Raw genomic sequence first — 21,646 nt, forward strand, 5'->3', positions numbered from 1 at the left:
TTACATTATTGGAACATGTGCTCCTTGAGCTACGTCCCAGTGCTTGTATGCTGTGTTAGTACAGGGCAGAGCAGGCATCGGGCTGACTGTGGAGAAGGCTCTGCAGTTCTTGTTCTCATTTTCCCCACTGGTCTGGCAGAACTGTTGCTGTTTGATATTAAAAACATAGCTCAATGCTTGTCCATTTTTCCTTTTATTTTACATGCAGGGGTTGACTGGAATATATGTAAGGTTCATTCTGTGAGGAAGGATGTGCAAGAATATAAACACCTATGCCTGGAAACACATTCTTTCTGAGCCCATGTGGCTTGCAGAGAGCAGAGCACTAAATGGCTCTGGATCAAGATGTTTATTTGGCATCTGTCCATGTGTAGTTAGGATTCCGAGGGAACCTACTGGATTTTTTTGTTGGTCAAATGAATTATTGATATGCTGCAGTTTGGTATGTATTTCCCAAAGACTGTGCAGGACAAACTGTAAATCCTAAAAATAAAAGGAGAATATAATCAGTCTGGCAAAAAGCAGGTTAAACTTTTCAGTGTGAAATAAATAAAAAGCTATTTTAGTTTGAGTGTTGGATTAGAAATGTATGTCCAGCAGAAGAGGGAGCAGGAGGTCGTTGTAAGCAAAAGAAGAGTTGGGCTTTAGCAAGGAGAAAATTGAATAGGTTCCTATAAACACCTCTGTAAGCTTATTCTGTCCTGCCAAGAATTTCCAGAAGCAGCAGAAAGATGATGAGCAGCACAACTTTCTAGCACAACTGATGAGCGTAGCTGGGAATTGGCTGCTGAATTTTGGCTCTTGTTCTCTACACCAGGAACTTGTAAAGTTAGTGAATCTCCCAGCTGCTTGTCAGCCCCTTACCTTTGTGAATTATATTTTTTTTTCTGCCACACAGATGTGAAAGAAGAGTAAAACTTCCTGTCCCCACTCTCCTGCCACATGTTCTCTTTCCTGCAAGCTTGGAACCTTTTGCTTCTGTCCAGGTACCTGCCCCTCTTGCCACTACCATTTTAGCTCTCACCCAGATCTCGTGGCGAAGTTCCGTTGCATCTCCCAACCTTTCCACTATAATAAACCTCTTCCCATCAGATCAGGACCCCAGCCCTCTGCCTTTCAGCACATCCATTACCCTCACGCCTGATGATTATTCACTCTCTGTCCACGTTGGGAGGAAAATCCTGCTGTTGGCTGCACTCTTCTATTGAGGACACAGCAGAGCAAGTGTGAAAATGAGGAGGCTCTGCGGTCAGATCCTGCTGGTCAATGGATGTGTGTAACTCCTTGCATGGCACTTGCTGTGCCTGGCTGCACATTGGGCTGTTGCGGTTGTCCAGGACAGCTCTGCTATTTCAAAGATATTTGAGGACCACAGGTTGGGAACTTGTGGCCTGTGAGACCTCCTAGCTCACTGTGTGCTCATCAACTTGGCCCTGGCAGGACAGCGACAGTAGTGTTGCTGCTTTCATGGGTCCTGAAGTGAGTTATTCAGCTGCTGTGCTGGGACTCCATCCTGTGGCCAATGGGACAGTGCTGATGTGTGGGCTGGTCACCAGTTTTAATGCAACCTTTGAGAGGATGTGAGCCCTCAGGACTGTGAGGCTGATAATGTTAGGGTGGCACCTCTGTGAGCGCCCAAGGCGAGGTCAGTGCTGGGCGGTTGTGGTTGTATCCTCCCTGTGAGCAGCTAGGGGGAACTTCTACCTGCTCTGCTGTAGGTTTTGTACTGATAAGCTGTAGGACCAGTTGAGCATATAGCTGTTTGATTCGGTCACAAGTGGTGTCCCCCAGGGCTTTGGGGCCACTCCTGTTCAGCATCTTTATTAATGATCTAGACGAGGGGATTGAGTGCACCCTCAGTAAGTTTGCAGATGACCCCAAGTTGGGTGGGAGTGTTGATCTGCTCGAGGGTAGGGAGTCTCTGCAGAGAGACCTGGACAGGCTGGAGCCATGGGCTGAGGCCAACTGGAGGAGTTTCAATAAGGCCAAATGCTGGGGGCTGCCCTTGGGCCACAACAACCCCCAGCAGCGCTACAGGCTTGGGGAGGAGTGGCTGGAGAGCTGCCAGTCAGAGAGGGACCCGGCGGGGGCGGGGGGATGTTGATTAATAATGAGCCAGCAGTGTGCCCAGGTGGCCAGGAAGGCCAATGGCATCCGGGCTTGTATCAGAAATCGTGTGACCAGCAGTGACATGGAAGGGATTTTACCCCTGTGCTTGGCATTGGTGAGGCCGCACCTCAATTCCTGTGTTAAGTTTTGGGCCCCTCACTACAAAAAGGCCATTGAATGACTTGAGCATGTCCAGAGAAGGGCAACTCAGCTGGTGCAGGGTCTGGAGCGCAGGTCTGATGGGGAGCGGCTGAGGGAACTGGGGGTTTTAGTCTGGAGGAGGCTGAAGGGAGACCTCGTGGCCCTCTACAGCTACCTGAAAGGAGGGTGCAGAGAGCAGGGGATGAGTCTCTTGAACCAAGTAACAAGTAATAGGACAAGAGGGAATGGCCTCAAGCTGTGCCAGGGCAGAGTCAGACTGGTTCTTAGGAAGCATTTCTTTGCAGAAGGGGTTGTTGGGCATTGGAATGGGCTGCCCAGGGCAGGGGGGGAGTCCCCATCCCTGGAGGGGGGTTGAAGAGTCAGGTTGACCCAGCACTGAGGGGTTTGGTGGAGTTGAGAAAGGTCAGTGTGAGGTTCATGACTGGACTAGATGATCTCCAAGGATTTTTCTAACCTAGGTGATTCTGTGTGTGATCCAAGATTAAGGGAGACACACAGGAAAAGCTATGTCCCAGACTGAGTTCTCTGGAAGAGTTGTAGTCTAGTTGTGCTGACACCTTGTTTGCACTGGATTTTTTTTTTTTTTTTTTCAGCATTCGGTGGTGGTGGTTGTCAGTGGGTAATTCAGCAACGTGCCAAGGCAGCAGTGCAGAAGTGTGCATGAGAGTTAGAGAGATTGTTCCCAGCCCCTGTTGGCAGTTGCCCTGCCTGAGACTGGGTAACTCTGTACAGAATGGGCTCTAAGCATTAAAATTTTATAATATTTATCTAAACTTTTCCCTGTAGCTACCCACTCTATTCAGTTAGTCACTATCCTGTTGCAGTGCACTCAGACTGACCAGTACCTTGAGAAAGCAATACTTTGTTCTTAGCTTTTTTTTTTCCTTTCTTCTGCCCCTAATATAGGCACTGATTTTCAACAGTTTTTGTATTTATCATCTCAACCCTGAGTTAAACAGTTATATCACTATTAGTTCATTTATTAAAACATTGTGATAATACATTTTTAACATAATTCTATTTCTCCATGGTCATGTTAATACTCCTTTCCTTTATGGGCTTTTGTATTAATGGCTATGCTATGAGTTAGATTTGTTTGTGAATTAACATGAATTTCTATGCTGTAATGCCAGTGAGAATTGGAAGTTCCACTGCATGTTGATGCAATATGAGCAACTAAAATGATCCTTTTTATGAAAAGCTTCCAATCTAAAGAAACACTAATGGTAAAATTATAATGTAACAGTGCTAATTAAAAATAATAGAAGAACATTTCATCTGTTACTCGTTAGCCTCCTAGATCTTTACAAAAGGCTTGAGAAAGTTAGCTTAATGGGGCCATAGAGGAAAACTCCCATTTTCACGTGGGTTGCAGATGATTTCTTGGGAGCAGTGTAGTTTTGAGAGCATATTGTGGTCAGCATGATACCATTTATGATCTATTTTGAACTAGTAATCTGAATATCAATTAGGCCTCAGATAGCTGCCAAATCCTGTATACAGAGAAACATAATATATTTTATTCTCAGAGTGAATTGCTTCGGTTGTTTTATCCTGAGTTATTGTTGAATCCTGTGCCTGCATGTTGAATATATGTTTGTGGCATATATAAAACTTCTTACAGCCTAACTCTGATTTCATTGACGTGGCTGTTATGAATTAACTTCTGTGGACTTGTTCCTGATTTATCTTGGCAGGAGTGAGGACAGAATCAGGCCTTCAATCTTAAAATTAAAAAATTAAACTATAATAAAAATATTGTGAAATAAAATATTGCCAACATCTTAACATTAAATAGTATTTCATATGAGACTAAAATAATAAAGAAAATCCTGGTTAACAAAAAAGCAGAAATCAAATATCTATTAAAAAAGAAAGTAAAAACCCCAAGTTTTTAGTGTACAGAGAGGTAAGAATTTGATTTACATAAGTACTGTTTTGAATGTATACTCCTGTAAAAGTGACAAGTTATCAAGCAGAATTGTTTTATTTTTGCATGACTCACATTTAAAATGAAGCGAGATTGACTTCCCTGTTGATATTTATCAATAATTCTTGTTATCTCCAATTGTATTAGCAGAGTTATTTTTTCAGGTAAACATATAGGTGAAATTTATGTATTAGTGCTTTCTTTGGGTTTAAAAACTGTTTCATTGTTCACAGATAATAGTAATTCATTGAAGATTAGTTAAATACTTTTTAAATAGGGATCTAAGTGAATTTAAAAGTTGAGGAAGTTAGCGTCTCTAATATTGAGCTGACAAGGTAGCAGAGAGAAAGAATAGGCTAGTACAGTCAAATAATCAAACGCTGACATTTTACATGTGGTTCTATGAAAACCTCATGTAAATGTCTTCATGGAGTAACACTTGCAGTGACCTGGGAGATAAAGCGATATGGGAATTTACCATCCCTCTGTAAAACATTTCCCCTTTTATTTTTTAGTGACGTATGCCTTAGTTATATGTACTCCCCCCTCCCAGCCGACTACTGTGTTTTTGGGAGAGCATTAGTAAAGTCTTACTTGCGCACATCTCCCTGTTTGTGATGGCTTTGCCCTGGCATGAGTCAGCAAATGGCTGGAAGATCTGCATGTGTGTGAGAAGGTAATTAGTCATGGCCAAACTGTTAACTGAAGTAAACTTGGCTCTCCAGGGACTGTTTTGTTAGAAAGGGAGTTATCTTAGGTTGGCTTCTGAAATCTAATTGACTTAGCATTATTTACAGATTCGTATCAATTAGCCTCTCCATGGAAAAAAGCGGTCCATTGTAATTTTGACAATTTTTCTCAAAAGGCCACTTTCTGGAGCCAGTCTTAGACAGGCAGGTGCCAGAAAAGCATTGTGTGAAAATTAGAGAATCTGCAATCAAAAATGCTGGTTTATACGGTTATAATCTGGAATTGCCATAATGGAAAAAGGAGTTGCGAACACATGCGTATGAATGGAATTGTTCCACAGTTAACAGGAGATTTACGGCTGAAGAAATCACTACAGAACAGCAAGTGGTAGAGATTGTGTTTTTATTTTAATATGAGAGCCAAGTCTTGCATTAGGACGTAGCTGAATCTAGTGCAGAAAATAAACGACACCCAAGGGATAGTGTAGCATTCTGTTAGATTGAAGGGCCTTTAATAATCCCGTAGTCTAATAGCAGTTAAGATAGAGAATGTATAAGAACTAATCTTCTGCTTTTACAATAATATGTGTATGGTAACAAGAAACAGTTACGATGTGTTGGCACCGTAGCTTTTAGCAGATGACTTTGTAAATTAAAAGATAACTTTGCTGAGTGACTTTCTGGAATTTATTTAATGAAGGCCCATAAAATATGATATCTGTTTACAGCTGGATTAACAGCACTACGCTCAACTACTAGTCTTAAAGCTAGACAAAAAGTACCGAACAAATCTGAAATCTTCTTTCCTTCCTGAAGAGTGCAAATTCATTTTGGAAAAGCATAAATTTAACTTCCATGTCTGCCTGTCTTTAATCACCTTTAACAGTTTCTGGTTTTGCACATTCCATGTGGTCTGGACTCGCAAACTATAGGCTGCAAGTCAAATGTATACAAAGAACTATTGCAGCAGTCCTGCTTGTTCAGTTTTTTCAAGTTTGGGTTCTTCTGAATAGTAGCAAGCAATAGCAATTCTATCAGTATTGCACTTTTTCACCCCTTTTTTCTGGGAAAAGTGAATCTATGGATTAACTTTGGTTACCCGATTTTCTGCATAGAAGGTTTTTGGGGATGTGGTTAATTTTTGATCGAGTTATATCTACTCGATTTGTTTCCTGTAGTTAGTGTTTCTGTTTGGGGTGTGCAGAGTGAGTGTAAATTGTTGCTGAAATAACTTCCTTTTTGGAAGCAGTAGTGGTAAGTTTACAGGGGACTTGCCAAACAGCAAGTGTATTTTAGCCTGTGCTATGACTCTCTAAACAAACAGTTCATGGGAGTTGTAAGCAGACAACCTTGGTGTGTAAATGTACACTAGATGGCAGTTTTGTCCTATCTTCCAAGTTCAAATGGCTCTGGAGGAGAACAGGAAAGGCCATCAGTGTTTAGTCTGCACTCGCAGGGTCCCTGCATGACCAATGTGGACCCCATGGACTTCCTGGAACATGTGTTAGCAATTTAGCAGCAGACATTTATTTCTTTGTTTTACTGCTTGGCTCTTTGAGAAAGTGTTGGTACTCAGTTATGGGCTGTCTGGATCATGTCAGAGGCCATGGGGATCAAGTCCATGTGACAGGCCAGACTGAGGAAGGATGAAGTTGGAGGAGGTGAGGAAACTGACCCTTACTTCAGCAGTAACAAGTCACTGCCTGTCTGTGGACTGCAGCCAAAAGCTGTGGCGTTTTAGGTCTAATACAGCTGAATAAACAAAACACGTTGCCCATTTGCCTTTTTCATATTTCATCAATGCTAGTTCAATCAAAGTCTTTTCTATTTCCTAAGAAGAGGTTCTTATTCTTCTTTTTTTTTTTTTTTTTTTTTTCCCCCTCCTGTTCTCCCTACATTTTAGCCCCATCCAGACGAGGTGACCTTGAAATCCTTGGCTACTGCATGTTGCAGTGGTTATGTGGGAAGCTGCCCTGGGAACAGAACCTGAAGGACCCTGTAGCTGTCCAGACTGCAAAAACAAAGTAAATATAAAATGACACACACATGTGCACACACACACCACCCTAGAACCCTGTGCAACATTCTCATCGCTTAGCAGAAGAGGTCTGAAAAAGACAACTTTACATTGTGTAGAATAGCACCTTACAAAAAAGCCAAAAAAAATTTCCTTAATTGAGCAATCTTGGAAGCCGTTAAAAATGTGAACTCTACGTGCAGATATACCCACTTCCACGTGCTTATGTATGCACTGCTGTAGAGAGATGATAAATTCAAATGCACAGTATGCAGTCATTTTGTCTGCTGTGTGGGCTTTTTAGTAGTCTTTTTTTTAAAGAAAACATTTGTGAATTAGTGCAGGCCTTATTGCACATGCAGAAGGTGGTTGTGTGTTTCCATTCAACTTCGTGGGTGCTTTATAGAGACTTCTAGTACAAACATCTCTTGGAAGTTTTTCCACATGTGAATTCAATTTATTTCACTTTGTATATGATACTATTTTTCAGATGGTTTTATGTAGGTTTTTAATGTTATATAAGCCTACTGCCGTTACAAACAATTAAATACCAAGATACTAAAGAACTTGATTAAAATCTTTCCTTTTTCCCAGCATGACTCATTTAGAGCTTACTAAAGCAACAGTGTGTTAGTGTTTCTTTCTCTGCTTTCACAGTTGGGACTTGAGAGAGTTAATTGCATGTGGTACAGTGTAGCCTGTAGAACGCTATACAGAAGAGTAGTTACCCATAAAGGTAACATCACAATTGGAGGAGGCAGCAAACTTTTAAGTAGGGCAAGTCACAACAGAGGTACACAATAGGGATAGCTGATCCACAGAAATCAATCTGCAAATTCAGTGTGGCATCGGCTCTCAACAGAGAAAAAGGTTAGCCTACAGCCTGTGGATAATACAGATTGCATCTGTAAATGTTGACATTGTATGTTATGTTTAATATTTCTCCTTTAGAAGTTCTGATCATTACGCAACCCCCTGCAAGGTAACACTTATACAATTCAATGTTAAATCAATTTAATCAATCAAGCTGCTTCACTAATGTCTCACTAATTCTCCCCTTGCAGTTAACCCTTAGATGGCTGGCTCGCTCAGGATGCCAAGCCAACAGATGCTTCGAGGAAACGCACAGAAAATTATACTGGTGCCATTTATCAGAAATACCCTGGTAGTCTAATGAATTACATTCTTGGTATTAAATAACTTGCCCAGGTCATCCCCTTTTATTTCTCTTCGTTTTCAGTGTCGATACTGTTTTCAAAGGCCAGAAATAGACATCTGGATATATGTGTGTATCCAGTTGCTCATAAGTTAATATAGCAGCACGGTTGAATTGCTTCTGAGCGTGCCAGTGCTTTGCTGCAGAGGCTGTGTGATGGTGAAGAAGAGGCTGGGCCTGGAAGGTGGTGTGTAGTTGAAAGCAGGACCTCTAGTGCTGTCATTTACCAGCTGTCTCATTCTCTCGTCCCTTCAGTATGAGCTCCCAGTCTGTCCTCCTAGTAACGCCGGGGCAGTGAGGCAGCTGTGCCAAAACTTTGGGCATTAGTAAGGGGGTATTTAAGGGCTGCTGGTATGTTTGAGTTTAGAAATGTTCACACTGTGCTATAATTGGAGGAAATTCCATTTGAGTTGGGAATTAAGACAGATTACAGGAAGATTTTTATGTTTAAATGTTTTTATTACCCCAAAACTGAAACCCCTACTTCAGATAGTAAACAGCAGATTACGGAGTTGAAGGTTATTAGCCCATGTACTGCAACTGTATGCATTTGGGAACACATCCTGTTACTTACTGGTGGAGCTTTATGACTCCGTCAGACAAACAAACAGAAAGGATCCTGTAAGAGTATTAACAGCTAGATTGAACTAACAGATTTCACTTAGGAGATCTGGGGTCATGCCTGCACAAAGATGAGAGCTGGTGTTACTTTGCCCCTTTTTAGGGTGTGATTGATTCTGAGCTCCAGCGTCCTTTGCTATTTCTGTTTCTGGGTAGATGGAAAGTACATCTGTGGCCCCGCTCTTCAGTTTATGAAGTGTGTGGGACTTCAGGTCGTTTAACCTCCTTCTCCCCTTTTGTCCCTGCCATGCCTGCTTGTAATTTTGACAGCCATCACCCAGCTGCCCATGAGCTACATGGCAGAAAGCAGGTGATGCTAAATGACCAGTAGGCTGACCAGAACTGCTGCTTATATTCCAATATAAAATATTAATCATTAAGCTGACATAAGAACAAGCCATCTCAGCTCAAAGGATTTTTCTTTTTCTTTCTAGAAAGCTTAAAACAGAAAGAAAAACTTTAAGTACAGGCTTAGCTGTAAGCCTGGTCTTGGTGAAATTAGTAGTCTCCAAAGAGTTAAAAATGTAGCTGGGAAGAGGAGACTTTGTTTTAAAAGCAGTACTGTGAATCATTAGCTATCCCGGAGGTCCACTCCCTTTGGAATTGAGACTTGCTGTCTTCCTAAATCCCAAATGAAGAATCACCTGCTTCAAAACCACATTAAATTGTTGCACTCTCATGTTGTTCCAGACTTATGGATGAGCTCCCACGTTCAGTGGTGGAATGGGATTCTTCTGGACATAGCTGTGGTAAGTGTACTCGTACTATGTACCAGATAGCTCTTGAGCCTGTTAGAAAAAACGTTGAAATGTCTTACTCTGTTTGGGAGAGGCAGAAGGTAAATGACAAAAGTTTAACAAAGTCTTCAGTTTAAAATCTTAAATGTAATTGCGAAGTTTTGCACCTTAGGGCAGACGCCTTCCTCAGGCCTGAGCCCATGCAGTGTTACCAGGCTCTAGTTTTGGGGTGACATATAGCACACAAGAAGGAGTCCTCCTTGAATCAATCCCTGAAATGGAGCCTGTGTGCAGCACTCTGGCAAAAACCTGGCCAACAGAAGAGTTCAGCCTCCAGTGTCTGTAGTTAGCTGCTAACATGGGAGTTATGTAATACTCATGGATAGGTTATATGTCACACTCATTAATTCAGGGTGCAGTTTAATTCAACTAATAGTTCTGGTTTTCACAGAGCTGGATCAGGCCCTTCACGTACAAGCTTACTGTATTTTAAGCATTTTAAGCTTAAAGGCTTGTTTGTTTACTTGAGGGGAGAAAGTAGATTTCTGGATGCTGTCATGCTGGTTGTTCTGCAATAAATGATTCTTGATGCTTACTGATACAGGATACTCAGGATACTTAATGCTTTTATTGCAGGAACTCTTTTTCTGCTGCTTTCCTACATTATCCCATAAACAAGTACTAAGTAGCTGAAATAGACATTGAGGGCTAAATTTTCAACCCCAGCATGTGGTAGTATAAAAATCTTGATCAGTCTCATCTGTGATGTATGGCATAGAGTGACATAAGGGATCTTTAGCCATATGCAATGTGAGATGTTAGGAAGCAGTGACTATCTTAGCAACAGAAGTAGCTGTTAGTATGGAAATAGTAAGCAACTGTCTACAAAAGGTTTATTGCTTAGTATTCAGAGTTTGGAAAAGCAAATGAATGGATGGTTTGTCTTGTCATATGTCTCCTCCTTCACTGAAATACAAAAGTAACCCAGGGAAAACACCAAACTTCCTTCAAAGGTCTGTATCTATTTTTGATTTATTCACTTAATTTCATAGCATTTCTGTACTGGAATTATTGGAATGCCTTGTGTGTTACAGAAAGTGTATTAATGGTGTGTATACATATTTAAAAAACCTTTGCTTCTGGGATTTTCCTGGATGCTAATATCTCCAGTTTTAGGATATACTTGAGTCATCAGCTGAAAGAAAAGGTTGATCCCCCCCATATGTGTTTCCTAATAGCATAATTTCTGATCATTCAGTGATTTCCCTGTTTCTAAAGTCACTCTATAATGATAGCAAAAAGAATGCTGCTTTTAGATCCTTTTAGGAAGTAATCTCAAAATCAATATTTGTCCAATTAGAAGCAAAAAACCCAAGTTGCTTTTCTCCAAAACATTCAAAATATAATATCTATGCAGATTAAAATAGTGTAGTTGAGAGTAGTTAATATTTAAAGGGGTGTTATGATCTATCAAATATAAAACTCTTGTGTTTTACACAGAACTATCAATATTTGTCAATAAAGTATTTTGATTAATTTTTATATGCGGAGAGCTTTCGGTACTATACAAATTAGTGCATGAGCATAACAAGACATAGAAGTTGAGGGATCGCTTGTTTATCCAAGTCTATCTTTTTCTTTTCTCATCTGAAAAGACAAGATATTGTCAGTTCTGTGTTTTGAGTGTGTCTTCAGCTGAAATTGTGTCATTTTGTTTGGCAATGTCGGATTGGCATCCCTTTTGGAATGAAAATCTTACTGAAGTTCTAGGTCTACACGAAGTGAAATTTACATTAAAATATGCTCCTCAGGTGAAATAGCCAAGTTTTTGGCATGTGTCTATGCCTTAGCTTATGATGAGAAGCCAATGTACCAAGTGCTCAAGAAAATCCTGCTGGATGGGCTGGAATCAAGTGGAACTCGCTACGATGGCCCTCTGGAATTTTCTGCTGCAGCACACACGCGGAATCACTGTGCTGCTAAAGTGTCAAAAGTAAGTTAAGACAGTTCTGGGATTATTTCTGGCATCGCCTGCTTGATTGTTGCCTTTTCTTTTGGAGAAGAGGAAATAGTTTAAGACCTCAGAATGAGACTGACGCAGCAGTTCTTTTGCCTTAAATACACCATGTTTGTTAATTCCCGTTTCCCTTGGCTTTGCTAAAAAGTGGGATGTCAACCCTTAAGGAGGAAGAACTGTCATGAGTCCTTTTGACCTACAGCCTCTCACTTCAAAGCAGTAGGTCTGCAGAGAATGATTTACTTTCAGGATAATGGGGAAGTCAAGGACTTCGTTCACTAACATCTTGAAGACCAGCCTGAATGCCAGGTTTTTCCTTCGTCCCAGATTAAAAGCGAAGTTACCTTTATTAGTCCAAGCGTTTAATTCAATTTCTTGCTTTCAAACTGCTCTTTGTCATTTGCCTTTATACTCCTGCAGCCACTAATGTGGAGGAGGTATTATTCTGGGATTTAACTGTGTCATTGGTATGCGGTGCTATGCAATGCGCTAACGCAGCGTTTGAAAACTGACAGCTCTCCTGTTATATTTTCCCGTTGTACTTTTAAAGCTGAAACAATATAGTTTATAAACCTGTGTTTTAATAAGTGGAGATTGAGGTAATTAGCAGTCTTGCTGGACGTGCTGTGAAATGTCAGTCCCATCATACCTCTGTCTCGAAACTCCCCGTATGCAAAAGCCCCATTTCTGTCCCTGATGTGTGTGCAATAAGGCAGGGTCAGGGGACCATTCATTTTTAATATTTCTGGTGAACTTTGGACCATCACAAGTGTACGTGAGCCAAGAATGCAGGATGCAAACTAATGTGACTGATAGGCTGCTAGATGAATGGTGATTCAAGTATCAGTGCACAGATGGTTCTGATTTGCTGAGTTTTGTAGCTGCTGCAACTGAAGACATAAAATATCCTTCTAGTCATAAATTAGCTCTTTGGAAGCAAAACCTTGGCACCAGAGCTTTACAACCTTCAATTAGTAGGGAAAGAAGTATTTGAATGACTGTGGTATTGACATCTGTAGGCCTGCATAGTAATCATTCCTAATAGAAGAGAATATCTGTTTGAGGGGGTTTTGCATGGCTAATTAACCACCAGTGAGAATATGTAATTTTTTCATGATCTCCTGATTGTCACCTTTCTCTCATGATACAATTACATTTTATTGTAGCAAGTGCCTCACAAACCAATTGTCAGCACTATTTACGTATTACGGAAGGCAGAACAAAAGTTCATGTTTAATAAAAAGGCACTGGGTTTTGATCTTGGTAATTACAGATACTTATTTTAGCAATTTTACTGACTTTTCTGGTTGTATCACTTTTTTTTTTTTCTTTTAACAAAACCAAAAGCTGTTCCAGTGATAGTATTTCTCGTGCTGTGATGGTGACCACTTTGTCCTCACTAGTCTGAGCAGCTTTTTTAAAAAGTTTGTACAGTTTTCTGAGCCAAACTGAAATATCAGGTAGCTGTTAACTGATCTCCAGCTGATCCCGTTGGATCTCTGGTTCACAAGAGTCTTAGATTTCTTACAGTCAGATACTGAATAGTAAATCTATTTTCTTCTTATTGCCAGGCCTAATACTTGACAGTATGCTGGCATAAAAGATGATCCTGACCTTCCAAGCTGTAAAAGCTGCTGTAGTACTTGCTGTTTGCAAGTGCACAACCCCACTGAAAAAATCCATGAGTGAGGAGTGTCAGTTATCACCACTCTTGTGCTGCAGGACTAAGCAGAACTGGTTTTGATGGCCAAAGAACAAGATCAGAGGGAGAGAGTATGTCTGCATATTACTAAATCTTGGCACCTGCCATCACTTCTTCAGAGAAAATTCTGATGATGAATGTCCTGCTTGTTGGAGTAGTAAGAACATTAGCATGGCTCCAAGGATCATCTCTTTTTTTGGAGGTTGTTTCTTCAGTCAGTTCCGCTGCTTACATGAGCAAGTTTCCTGTAACGTTCACTGCAAAACAGCTGCAGAAAGGAAATTTCTAGGGTTATTCAGAGGACTTAAGTAGCATTTAAATACAAGTACAGCAAGCAGAGAACTGAACTTTATCTAAATTTATTGCTCTTCTCAGAAAATCCGCTTTTTCAATGTGTGGTTGTTGGCTGTGGAGGATATTCAAGGCCTGGTGCGCTTCGGTGCTACAGTCCTGACAAAGTGTGGAATGACAGGCAGGTGCTTCCCCCTCCATCTCTTCCCAGCACTGCTGGTACTTATCCTAGGGCTGAGTCTTTTCATCTCTGCATTCCCTTTCCACCTCTCCTTTTATTCACCAAACACTTCTCCCATTAAAGAGGCAACCAAAGAATAGTGGGAGCCACTACAAACGGTCCACTGGCTCCTCACTTCTTGCTTACGAGCAGAGTGTGACACCAGGTGACCTGTCTGATTCCACCTGTACCAGTTTGGTACACAGGAAAGGGCTGATTTGGGGTTAATTCCCTTCTGAACACCAGTAAACACCTGTAAATACCAAGAAGGGGATCCTGTAACACGAACTGCTTGAAGATGATTTGAAGAGGAATTGCTACAGAATGTGAATTTTAAGGTGCAGCTCCTGGCATTGTGCGTGTTGAGGTGAAATACAGGTGTGACAGTGGCTCCATCCTGGTTCTTTGTTTCAACTGCGCACCCAACATAGGTGATAAAATACTATGTTAATTCTCAGGGGTTTTTAGCACTGAATCAATACTTCCAGCTTTTTCACCTACAGTAAAAGTACTAGCGTTTGGGCCAAATTAAGTACTGCAAGACCAGCTGACTACTAGGTAGATTTTGTAGAGTTCACATTAAAAATTAACAACATCAGTACTAACCTGTAATTTTTCTTAGTGTGGAATATGGTAATTTTTAGACACCAGTATTTTCACAAGTGCTGTAAGTTGTGTTTCAAGAGTGATGTATGTAGTCATTCTGCAAAGATACCAGAGCTGGCTGTTGACAACCTGAGCTATTCTCGTGTGGTGCTGTGGCCAGAGGAAACAGGCTGGGCCCTTGCAGGTGGGTGACTCTTAGTGTGGCACAGCACCTCACCTGTGCTGCTCCATTTCTCAGGGCTATCTACGGTGTTATGTCTCCCCTGAAACTATCTTGAGTTGTTCAGAACAGATACATCTCTACATTTCTAAGCATTAAGAATGTTCACAGAACACAACTAAGGATTATATTCTTAAAAGGTGTTTTGGATTAAGCAGTGTATGAAGTGCCTACGGCACTTTCAGTGGTCTTTAGTTTGTGCCATTTGTATCTCCTGTATGTATTTAATTTGCAGTATAAAAAAGCAGCCCATTATTTCTTTTTTAGCTGCTATATTCAGATGCAGATGCTGCATAGAGGACCATATGCAAACATTACAGTTACAAAGTTATTAGTGTGCCAGAAGTACCAAAGGCATGTGGCATACAGCCTGTGTTTTGGCTACATTTGTCTTCCAAGTTACAAAAGCCAAAACCAGACATCATTTGATACTTGGTGCTTAGAGCAGCACTGGAAGAAACTTGCATTAACTCCTGCAACTATTCACATTTACATTTTAGAAGACTGTAAAAGAATATCAGCCTTAACTCTTAAATTAGATTACCTGAGTCAGAGGACTCAGCGATTATCTTTCTTTAGAGAGTTTTGCATTTGACTCAGTCCACTCATAGAAAATGTGTTTATCTCTACTTGTTAATGAAACAGTGACTTAGTGGCATCATTCCCAATAATGGTTATTAGTGAATGTTCTGAAATGTGTAACTGAAGTTTATTTTACAGCATACTTCCCAAATAGAGCATAGCTCTAAGTTGCTGTGCTTTGAAGAAGACATTTATTGATAATTGAAATGTTAAAACCAATTCTGTTGAGAAAGATAAAAGCTCACTCTCGTTCTGTGTTCTCAGTACTGAAGGGGGAGCATTTTTCTTTCTAAAATACTTTTTTTCACAATACTAAATTGTTCACTGTACATCAACAGGTTCGCTTACCAAAGCCTGCGCCAAAGCCAGTTCAGCAGATGCAAAAAAAGATGGAAAGTAAAGAACACGTGTGTCAAACCAAGGCCCAGACTGGGGTAACGGGCAAACAACCCAGAGATGAAGAAAAGCCAAGTCAATTAACCCAGAAGCTTCACCAAACGAAGCCTCAGCAGGTGAGAGCTTGGGAGCTGCAGTAGCATCTCATGGGAGTTTGTCTGCTCCACTAGCTCAATGTCCTCCTGCTGGCATGGGCAAGGGAGAAAAGGGCTTGGAAAAACACCATGAGCTCTGCCTCAAACTCCCAGAGTGGGCAGGTGCTTGCTGGCTTGTACTATCCCAAAAGTAAAATTCACAAGAGTTTTGTGTGTAGCCCAGGACTGCAAACAGGGCACAGCTGTTGCCTGCTGCCTGTCTCAATCCTGACAGGTCCAAGTATCAGGAGGGTACCTGTGAGTTTTGACACTTACTGCCTTCTTTTCAGCATGCAGAATTACTGTCTGTCCACCGGCGGGTTCACTCACCAAGATCTTCACTAAAACCAGGGCATCAGAAGCAAAACACACTGCAGGAGGAAGGAGAGCACTGCCTAAGCAGGGCCCAGGCGCAGGTAACATGCTGCCAATTCCAGGCTCAACAGAAGCCGGGTAGAATTTACCCTCCAATTCAGGAGCCCAACCACCCACAAAAGGTGCGGTTGTTGGTCTTACCTCAGAACAGTCATGGCCCCTGTGAAAGAAAAATCAGCTTTTCGAAGAATAAGAGTAAAAAACCCCACCCCCAAGAAAGCCTAAACTAACTAGATGCAAACTGGGTGTTTGCCACAAACACGTAAAAGTTTGTGTGTAGTTGCAGGGTTATGCTATACCCAAACTAACACTGCAATTTTTTATTTATAGTTTGAAAGTAAAGCAGCGCACTTCGATACTGCACCAGTGTGCAGATAAAAGTGTCGGGAAACCAACAATTGCTGGTTCTGAACCTTGTTGTTTCCTTGGTAAAAGCTTTCTAGTCGTTTCCTTTTCTACGTGGTGGAAGACTTGATAGCACTCTTTAATTAAGTTCTTAAAATGTGACACTTAAGGCTGAGGATTTTAGTAATTAACTAACCTCAAATATTATTGGTAATTTACAGTGTAAAAGGGTTGAATTAATGCTTTCAGTCTTACTCTTCAACTATACGTGAAAAAAAATGGTTAAAACCATCAAGGTTTGGGTGAAAATAATGCAGAATGAAGTACATCTTAGTCATCACACTGCTCCTTTGCTGTGGAGTTTAAGTATATTTTAACAAAGAGATTCTACCCTGTTTTTCTCTCATGGAGAAAAATAACTTGTTATATGAGGACAAGTTCTAATAAACACAGAAATGCAACTTTAAAGATAGCTTTATTATTAATCCTAAACTCTTTGCTTCAAGCAGTCTGCTGATCACTGCCGGGAGACTCTGGTACAAGCTAAGGGAGTGAAGCAGAAAAAGCACAGCTGTACCTGAGAGCATCAGGCAGTAAAGTGGTGAGCAGAACAATTTTTGGAGATGTTTTGGCTAATAGCAAGGTAGATGGATTCCAGTAAGTCTCTTGACTCAAAGTAACAAATACAACTTTGTAACATGAAGAATATTCCTGAGCTATTTCCTAGTCCTCCAATGTGGAATTAAAGGGATTGTAGCAAAAAAAAAGGTAGCAAATTTCTCCCACAAATCTCTGTAAAAGCCACTTTAGTCCTAAGAAAGCACATCTGGCAAGAGACACATTTAGCTTTCCAACATGACATAGGGAAAAAAAGAGCTGGTGTAGCTTCCCTTGTTTACCTGAAGAGCACATAGTACAGGTGTTAGTGACAGCAGAAAGTAACAAGGGCATTTGTGTTTCCCTCCTTTGTGGGAGGAAGGAAAAGTACATTTTTACAGAAAAGGGACCAATTGCTGGTCTAGTATTTAGAATACATTTGTGGTCTGATTTAGTCTTTATAAAGGAAAAGCTGCCACCTCAATGTGATTAATAATGCTGCATCTATGTAGAATAGGTCTGTGGTACTCACTAAATATTATTAATAATAAGGGAGAGTTAAAATGGATGACAGATACCATTTGAGATATTTAAATGAGAAACTGGAAAAGGGAACAAAAAGGATTGTGTTAATTTCATTTTGCTAAGTTCCTCTCAATTCTTTTCACAGAATTTAGGAGATGGGTAAAGGAAAGGTATACAGGAAATTTTTGAGAGGTTATGAAAATTCAGGAGGATTCTTAAGGCACAAAGCAGGGAACACAATAGTTCAGGCAGGAAGTAGAGAGGTAAGAGGCTGTCAGGCATCTGCCAAAAATTACTAATTCCAAACACATTTTTCTCAGGGACAGTGGAAAATGTGGTCAGGTGTGGGGATATGTGGGAAACAATCATCCTCTTGAGGGATTCCTATCAGAGATGGAGATCAAAGTGGTAAGCTAAGGCTGACACTGCTTCTGGAGATGTAAAACACCCCCAAACACCACCCTATCCATCTAGAACAAACCCCACGTGACCAGCATATTCATGCTATCTGTGGGAAATGAGGAGAATTCTAGCTTTGCTATGAAATGCAAAAACATAAGTTAAAACAGCAAATCAAACTTCAGAGTAATTGCCAGGGTCAACCAGGATGAAACTTTATTGTCAGGAATACTTTAAAGACTTGATATGTTAACATTTTTGGAAACAAAGATATTGAAGAATTTCAGCTGTTGGCTTCAGTAATAAATATAAAGTCTGTCTCTTTAGAAGGTCTGTAATCACACCTCATGTTATACAGTGCATCGGCACATGCAACTTCCAGAGTTAAGACTTTGTAAGAATTGTATTGCATTATCTAGGATAACTGAAATACCTAGATAGCAGCTTTGTTTTTTCTATTTAGTTTTGCTTATTCAATATTGTTTATTTATTTTTTTCCTACAGGGAGACACTGCAAGAGAATTACCCCCATTTGACCTGCATGCAACATTCCCCGAATGCAAAAAGAAACACCATCAACTCTTAACTGCAGTTCATTCAGGTTCACTGCAAGAAACTGGTTCCGACAGCACTAGTCCCTCTGTCTCTGTTCTAGTTAAGCTCGCATTTACTGATGAAACCTACCACTACACTATAGCTATACTTGTACTTCTGCTACTAATATTACTTTCCTTGTATTTTCTTTGATGTCACTGTTTCAGTATCTTCAGTCTAAGTGCAGCGGTGTTCCCAGCACGCAGGTTTTTCTCAAAGTTTCTTCACTGAAGATTTCAGTGTCAGTGGCTTGGAAAAGATTTTTTATAATAATACCGTCAGTATCTTTTAAAGCCAAGTTCTCAAACTTTTCAAATCTGTACTCAGTAGTTCTGTATACGCTAAACTGTTTGTACAAGGCTGTTTTGTGTTAATGGATGATGGGATTCTTTTGGAAACTGGACCATTTGCTACAACAACAGTAAAAGTGTCATGAAATCCATTGGGGTGTGATATTTAATTACTGTGACACTAGTATGGTGAGAACTGGTGTGTAGCTGTCTTTATACTGTTTCAGAAAACCTTTAGTTAAATACTAATACATTAAAAGCATGGGAATTTAGTTTTCCTCTCTTTCTTCTAATGTGTAATGGGGAGGTAGTAGCCATGTATTCTCTTTTACAACAGACTTTGTTAGTTTTTGCCTTTATCTAAGCGACCACACACAGTTTAGTTCAATCCCTCATTGCCATTGCATTTCCTTACCTTATTACAATAGGGACATTCACCAAAGATGACGTTAAAACTCTGTCTGCTCGAAGGAAGACCTTGTAGCCACTGCAACACAAGTCAGAGCATTAAAATTCACATCTGTTTCATAACAAATTTCAGAAGGATCTATTTTCAGGAGTATTCCTCTGATCAGCATCTGCCATGGTGTGTGTTCAAGGCAGAGTCTGTGCCACAGGAAAGGGGGCAAGAAGACAAGAGGAAGCCCAGTGACTCTTGTAGCACCCCTGAAAGGATATTGCTTCATCTGAAAGCTAAGGGGGTGTGATGCTTGTTTTCTAGAATGTGGGAGTTAATGTGAAAAGTTGGTGCTATTAGTTACTTCACCTCCAAGAGGCAAGCCTGGTGAAAAGGCTGTCCACAGCGGGGCTCATCGCACACTTGGTCAGGAGCAGCACCATCGAGGCGGTAGGCATAGCAGATTCCACAGTCCTTAGCAAAATCCTTAAAACACAACAGCGTTTAGCTTCCAGTCCAACTGAATGCAAGAAATAGGGCTCCTAACGCCTCTTCATATTTGTCTTTGCTTTGCATTTTTTTGTTGCTAAGAGTGAGTAAATATCTCTGCCTTCCAGATATGTTTACACGGTATCACATAAAGAAGGAGAGAGGTTGCCAGACGTACAGGCTTGACTAGGTCCTACTTTATCCTCTCACTACACTACATTTAGTCTGACAAGTGTTTTCTTACTCTTTGGCCCTATTGTTTCTTCTTTATTGAACACAATGATTTGTCATTGTATTTGGACATTAGACACAAGACCTCAGTCAGATACTAATTTAAAACTTTCACAAGTGAAAGCAAAGCTAGTAATCCAGTGCTACAGCATTGTCAAAAATTAATTCCAAGTTTGTTTGAAATGCACCAGTATTTGGATGGCCTCTTGTCCCCTCTAAGCAGCTCTGCCTAATTAGAACTTAAGTCATCAACATCCATAACAGAATGTTTGGATTTTCCACATCTCATTAGCTACTCTGGAACTTCCTCTTTCCCTTGTAATAGCGAAGCCTGTTATTAATCGCCTTACTGCTACCCAGGCCACAGGGAAGTGTGCACCTCTAATCAAAGGTTAACAGGCTCTGACAATTGTTGCTTGAAGTGCAGAAGTCCTTATGACAATATTAATCCAATTACCTCTCTTCTAAATTTCTTATTTTTGCTGGCATTTATAAAGTGACCATTTCAATTTTACTTGTTTGGAAATAATGACTGATGACTAACAAAAAACAACTTACACTTTTTTCTAACACAGCACGAGATGGAAAATCAATTTCCAAGAGGTCTTTCAAGTTTTGCAATAAACTGATTTCTGGATCCCTGCAGGTGGGAGACGGGGGGGAAAAAGTCAACACTAGGAACAGCAAATACCATTTTGGTTTCAAACAAATATAGTTAAAGATGCTTACCATAAGTGCACATTGGTGTTCAGCTTAATTCTCAAAGGATTAACCACTGCAAACAACATAAATAAATAATTACATCATCTTCAAGATCCCTTTTGCTCCCTGACCCTGTGTAACCTCTCCTATTTCAGCACTGAAAGGGAAGGTAGGGGTTGGGTTTTGTTTTGTTTTGGTTTTTTTTAATTAAGGTACCTAAGGCAATAACTACTCTTAGTTTTTAGTTTGGTGAATTCACTACACTAATATTTAAAATATCATACTGTTGAAGAAATGATTGTGGTTACCTTAAAAAGTTAGGAAAAAGTTGTGCGGCACAGAGTAAAAGGCTTGAATGTGTTCAAATACGAGTAGGACAATACAGCAAATTTTATGGTGGGGTGGTTTTTTTTTTAAGAAAATGGTATTAAAATATAAACATGATGGGTGATCATCTGTAGGACATAGGGTTCCCTCCAAACTGTGCTAGGAAAGCACTGGAAATAGAGTCACTCAGAGCAAAAAAGGTTCAGGCTGTGAAAAACCCCCAGCACTTCCTGTGTAAAACTCCCTTACACACATATTCAGCTTAATTCCTGGCTCTGCTTAAGTGAGGTTTACCCCAGGGAGTCTGACACAGCTCACCCTAGGATCTGCTCACCAGAGATCAGCTTCCAGAAGAGAAACAAAGGGTCTGTGTCTGCTGCCTTACCGTGATCTGCTCCAAGAAAGTAGCACTCGGGGAGCATGTTTGGATGCTGAGGATCTACCTCTACGTTCACCGAGACGTTGCTCCCTACAATGAGAAAGCAAGTCATAGGGGAAGCTTTTCTTTGCAGTCAAGTATTTGAAAATGGAAATGTTAACCTTTTTTTAAAAAAAAGTTTTAAATTGGTTAGTTCAGACTGGTTTTCATTATGATAAATAATAAAGTTGTTAGGCATTTAATTAATTGTACAAAATATCAGTGTATATATTAAATATTTAAATAGCAATGGACTGTAATTTTAAAAAGCAACTGATTAAAAAAACCCACCAGTCTTGTATTTCTCT

General features: G+C 40.4%; 2 protein-coding genes across 8 annotated transcripts in view; one reads left to right on the forward strand and one right to left on the reverse strand.

Annotated features, from left to right (window-relative positions):
• Positions 1-19,175, forward strand: part of VRK2 (VRK serine/threonine kinase 2) — a 46,122-nt gene extending 26,947 nt beyond the window's left edge. For 2 of the 6 annotated variants that reach the window (XM_026845718.1, XM_026845723.1), the window contains exons 8-13: positions 6,794-6,914; positions 9,435-9,493; positions 11,293-11,474; positions 15,458-15,631; positions 15,940-16,146; positions 18,395-19,175. In XM_026845718.1, coding sequence (XP_026701519.1) covers positions 6,794-6,914; positions 9,435-9,493; positions 11,293-11,474; positions 15,458-15,631; positions 15,940-16,146; positions 18,395-18,637 — 986 coding nt within the window. In that variant the 3' untranslated portion in view covers positions 18,638-19,175. Of the gene's footprint in view, positions 1-6,793; positions 6,915-9,434; positions 9,494-11,292; positions 11,475-15,457; positions 15,632-15,939; positions 16,147-16,875; positions 16,971-18,394 lie in introns of all 6 variants that reach the window. The other 4 variants (XM_026845720.1, XM_026845721.1, XM_026845722.1 and 1 more) reach the window with 4 other exon arrangements.
• FANCL (FA complementation group L) overlaps positions 18,623-21,646 on the reverse strand; it is a 29,221-nt gene continuing 26,197 nt past the window's right edge. For both annotated transcript variants that reach the window (XM_026845725.1, XM_026845724.1), the window contains 6 exons: positions 21,306-21,389; positions 20,621-20,666; positions 20,450-20,531; positions 19,541-19,657; positions 19,190-19,261; positions 18,623-18,733 (listed from right to left, as the gene is read on the reverse strand). In XM_026845725.1, coding sequence (XP_026701526.1) covers positions 18,698-18,733; positions 19,190-19,261; positions 19,541-19,657; positions 20,450-20,531; positions 20,621-20,666; positions 21,306-21,389 — 437 coding nt within the window. In that variant the 3' untranslated portion in view covers positions 18,623-18,697. The remainder of the gene's footprint in view (positions 18,734-19,189; positions 19,262-19,540; positions 19,658-20,449; positions 20,532-20,620; positions 20,667-21,305; positions 21,390-21,646) is intronic.

The sequence above is a fragment of the Athene cunicularia genome (assembly GCF_003259725.1).
Source record: "Athene cunicularia isolate RWA chromosome 3 unlocalized genomic scaffold, athCun1 chr3_part1, whole genome shotgun sequence".
NCBI classification, from domain to species: Eukaryota; Metazoa; Chordata; class Aves; order Strigiformes; family Strigidae; genus Athene; species Athene cunicularia.